Here is a 4,894-nt window from a genome sequence, read left to right on the forward strand (position 1 = left end):
CTACGAACCCCTCTGGTTAAGTCATATAGATGGTCTCCTCAAGATTACCATTCAGAAAGGCAGACTTGACGTCCATTTTCCATATTTCATAATCATAAAATGTGGCTATGGACAGGAGAATCCTGATAGACTTTAGCATGACAACAGGTGAGAAAGTTTCCTCATAGTCAACTCCCTCAACCTCGGATAACCCTTTGCCATGAGTCAAGCCTTAAATGTTTGCACCTTTCCATCTACACCTCTCTTTCATTTATAGGTCCACTTACACCTAATAGGTTTGACCCCATTAGGTGGATCAACAAGCTCCCAGATGTTATTGAAGTACATAGACTCCATTTCCTGGTTCATGGCCTTAACCCATTCATCTTTGTCAACATCCTCCATTGCTGTCTTAATAGACAATGGATCCTCAACCCCATCATTCGTAATGAGTTTTGGGCTTCAGTCAAACCCATGTAACGATCCGGTGGGTTAATAACCCTTTCACTATGTTGAGGCAGTCTCAACTCTTGAGCTGGTTGACTAGATGTCCTGACCTCAACAACTCTTGTTGATCTTCCGGCATGTTCAACAACTCTCGTTGAACCTCAGCAGTCTCAGTCTCACTAGAGATCTCATGTAAAACGAGATTACTTCGTGGCTTATGATCCCTCATGTGATCTTCTTCCAAGAAGATAACATTAGTGGAAACAAACACTTTGTTCTCACTTGGATTATAGAAGTATCATCCTCTCATTTCCTTAGGGTAGTCCACAAAGAGGTAAACCTTCTAACGCGGTTCCAACTTCTTTGAATTAGTCGCTAGCACATGTGCCGAATAGCCTCAAATCCTAAAGTGGCATAAACTACCTTTACGGCCTCTCCATAACTCAAAATGTGTTTCAAAAACACTTTTGGAGGGAATGGTGTTTAGGATATAACATGCAGTCTGCACTGCATAACCCCAAAACGAGTCTGAAAGATGAGCATAACTCATCATAGACCGAACCATGTCTAACAAGGTCCTATTTCTCCTTTCTGATACACCATTTTGCTGAGGTGTACCAGGGGCCGAGAGTTGGGATGCAATCCCATGTTCTATCATATAGTTCTGGAATTGGAGGTCCATATACTCTCCACCACGATCAGATCGTAGTGTTTTTATCTTCTTAACTAACAAGTTTTCAACTTCAGCCTTATACTCCTTGAACTTGTCAAGAGCTTTAGACTTACGTTGCATTAGGAAGAAATACCCAAACCTTGAATAATCATCTATGAAAAAGATGAAATATTTATACCCACCTCGAGCTCTAACATTCATCGGACCACAAAGGTCTAATTGTACAAGCTCCAAGTCTTCCCTGGCTCTGTAACCTTTTCCAGTAAAAGGTCATTTGGTCATCTTGCCTTCGAGACATGATTCACATACCGGCAAGGAGTTTTCTTCTAAACTCTTTAGAAGTCCACTTTTCACCAACTTCTCAATCCTATTGAGGTTGATGTGACCTAACCTTAGATGCCAAAGATGGGCGTTTTCCTTTGGAGAAACCTTTGGTCTTTTAGCTGTTGTTGCCGTACTGAACATTTCAGTGTTAAACAAGGCTTTTATGACTAACGGCCTTAGTACATATAAGTTATTTTCCATTAAACCAGAACCAGTCTCTATTCTATTCTTGAAAATAAACACTTTATTCTCAGAAAAGGAGACGGTATAGCCTTGTTCAATGAGACAAGAAATCGAGATTAAGTTCCTCTTAATATGATAAACTATAAAAACATTATCTAGTAATAGATAACATTTCTTGTCAACAAATAACTTCAGCCTGTCTACAGCAACAACTGAAACAACCTCACCATTACCGACTCGAAGAGTCATCTCTCCCTGTGGCAACATTTGCTAAGAACTAAATCCTTGGTAAGAGGTGCTGACATGTTTGGTAGCACCTGAATCAAGGATCTAGGCAGAATCCTCATTCTCTACTAGACATGTCTCCAAGACAAATAAATCATATTTATTGTCTTGTCTCCTCTTTTGGAGAGTAGTGGGATGGAGTTCGTTTGCCACAAAATTCGTTTCACACGATTCTTTCCACTGTAAGAAATCGGTCATTTTTAAAAGCTTTAAACGGAAATACTAACTAGTTGCTGAAAAGAAAAACATATTGACCTACGTTAGGTTTTTAGCAAATACCCCTTGTAAAACAAAACAACATCCAATAAGGTTTTAGCAAAACTAACATGAACCCCGTGTGACATCTAGTTTCGCAATGACACTTCAAAGGTTTAGGAAAAAAGCCGCCGAAGGGAGGTCAATTATCTAGTTTGTGTGGAGTTTTCATACACCATTGCCGGATATAGCCAAACATAATCGAAGAAAGGAGTCTTAGTGAGTTTTGTGCTTCGCCATTGAGAGATGTGCATCAAACCCATCATGAAGAGAAGAAAAAATGTGGTGAGAGGAGGAAAATTTCACAAAATGACCCAAAGACCAAAAACTTTTCTACCAATGACCTTTTCCTAAAAACTTTTCTACCACTGACCTTTTGCCCATGCGAAATTCCAAAATTACCCCTAGTTTTAAAAATTCTTCAGATCAAAGCCTTCCATCTTCTACCTTCAACCATTGAATGTATAGTTAATACAACACAACATTCCACCGAAGCATTATAGCATTCAATAACATTGGAATTAACAGAATGGAAGGTCGGTCTCAGTATTCACTTTCTGTTGAACTCCCCACGAAATTCTCCCATTGTTCTCTTGGAGTGTTCTCTCAGAGTTTCAGTCCAACATCTTCATTGATCGCTTTCATCGTGAGATTCACAAACGGAGACAATATAAGTGATATTCTACAATATTTCTTGTCCCGGATCGCTTTCATAATAAGTGTCGCTTTGAACGATCATATAGTAATATATACACAATCGTTCATCATAATATAAGTATCGTTTAGCATTACTAGACGATCGCATACTAAGTTATAAATAATCGTGTAGTAATTTATAAAAGACGTGAAGTAATTTATAAACAATTGCAGTAATTTATAAACGATCATGTAGTAATTTATAAACGATCATGTAGTAATGTATAAATGATTGTATACTTAGTAATATATATTCGTCTAAATGATCGTTTATACAATACTACACGATTGTTTATAAATACTACACGATCGTTTTATAAATTACTACACGATCATTTATAACTTAGTATACAATTGTGTTTATATATATTGACGGTCGGTCATAAATTACAATATTTGCTTAAAATTTGCTTATCACATTGTAGATCAATGACGCTACTTTGCATCTTTGTACGATTTGGTGGGGATTGGGATGAGTCCGAATGGAATTATATTAGAGGTCATATGAAAGGTTTGAAAGTTAGAAATGATATAACAGCCAGTGAATTAGTAAGTATGATGCATCAATGACTGAATATCGATCCGGATATGTTTGATATACATACAAAATGTTGTTACAATTTATTGGTCCCAGCTCCCCCGATCGACGTAATCGACGATGAAGACCTTACCTTTTTTTAGAAGGCAATGATGCATCCCAGATGTCGTTATTTGTATCAGCTACACCTTGCGAAAGTCATGGAGTACACATAGACAATATGTACTAACATTGCAATCCAACTGATCAACCAATTTCAACCAGTCAAAACTTAGGGGATGACTGATGTGAAGCTTGATTTGGTCACAATAGTGAACCCAGATGTACTTCACAGTTTGATACTGAACATGGATATGGATAATCTTCAGGAAAATAAACTTTTCTAACACCTTACATCCATGTTCCAACCCCACCTACTCCCATCTCACCAGTTGTGATGCCTTCGATTCAAATGCATTCCACCATTCCAACCCAAACATTTGTAGATATACCTAGACCATAAGAGGGCCCATTGTATGATGACCTCATTACAATACCTCATGACTTTCTAAATGAAGAGGATATAAAGGTCGGTCAAATTTTCCTTTCGAAATATGATTTGTCAATTAAATTATTGATGCTTGCAATAAGAAAGAACTTTGACTATCTTGTAAAAAAGTCAACAAAGAGCTTGCTAACTGTCCCGAGTTTGGTGGAGGAATGCAAGTGGAGGGTCCATGCGAAAAAAAATGAAAGAAAGTGATTCCTTCAGAGTGACGAAATATCCAAGCGAACGTACATGTTCTCTTGAAATGAGAATGGGTAATCATCGACAAGCAAAATGTTGGGTTATTGGACATTTAATCAAGTCCAAATACGAACAAGTTGGTCAAACATACCACCTGAGGGATATAATTGAAGACCTCCGATGAGAATATGGAGTGAACATAATTTACAAGCGGGCTCATCGTGCTAGAGAGTACATATTGGTGTTCGCACGAGGGTCGCCGGAAAGATCATATGCTATTGTTAGGGCATATGGCAAGGCACTTAAGCTTGCAAATCCAGGTACGATATTTGAGGTTGAAGTGTAGGACAGACAATACTTTAAGTACGTCTTCATGGCACTTGGTCCATGTATAAGGGGTGTTTTGAACTGCATCCTCCCAGTGATCGTTGTTGATGGGACCCATTTGCATGAGAAATACAAAGGTGTGTTGTTAATAGCAACATGTATCAATGGCAATAACAGCATATATCCTATCGCCTTTAGTATTGTAGATAGTGAGAACGATGCATCATGGACTTGGTTCATGACTCATTTGAAGGCTTCAATAGGAGACACTCCAAATTTAATGATTATATCAGATCATCACATCTCAATTACAAAGGTTGTTGCAAGTATATTCCCTGATGCATTTCATGCTCTATGTATATACCATATTCGAAACAATTTGGTTGACAAGTTCAAGAATAAGGACATAATCCCACACTTCTACCTAGCAGTGAAAGCTTATAGAATGTCTGAGTTTTAG

The 4,894-nt window shown here is 38.0% G+C and overlaps 1 protein-coding gene across 1 annotated transcript; it reads left to right on the plus strand.

The window, feature by feature from the left end:
- The first annotated feature begins 4,480 nt into the window (after nucleotides 1-4,480).
- On the plus strand, nucleotides 4,481-4,894 carry LOC150030082 (protein FAR-RED ELONGATED HYPOCOTYL 3-like). Its single transcript, XM_090310082.1, has one exon. The coding sequence runs from the start codon at nucleotides 4,481-4,483 to the stop codon at nucleotides 4,892-4,894; it is 414 nt and encodes a 137-aa protein (XP_090166208.1).

Source organism: Benincasa hispida, unplaced genomic scaffold, assembly GCF_027475165.1.
Source record: "Benincasa hispida cultivar pf3 unplaced genomic scaffold, pf3_genome.v1.1 HicScf597, whole genome shotgun sequence".
In the NCBI taxonomy this organism is placed as follows: domain Eukaryota; kingdom Viridiplantae; phylum Streptophyta; class Magnoliopsida; order Cucurbitales; family Cucurbitaceae; genus Benincasa; species Benincasa hispida.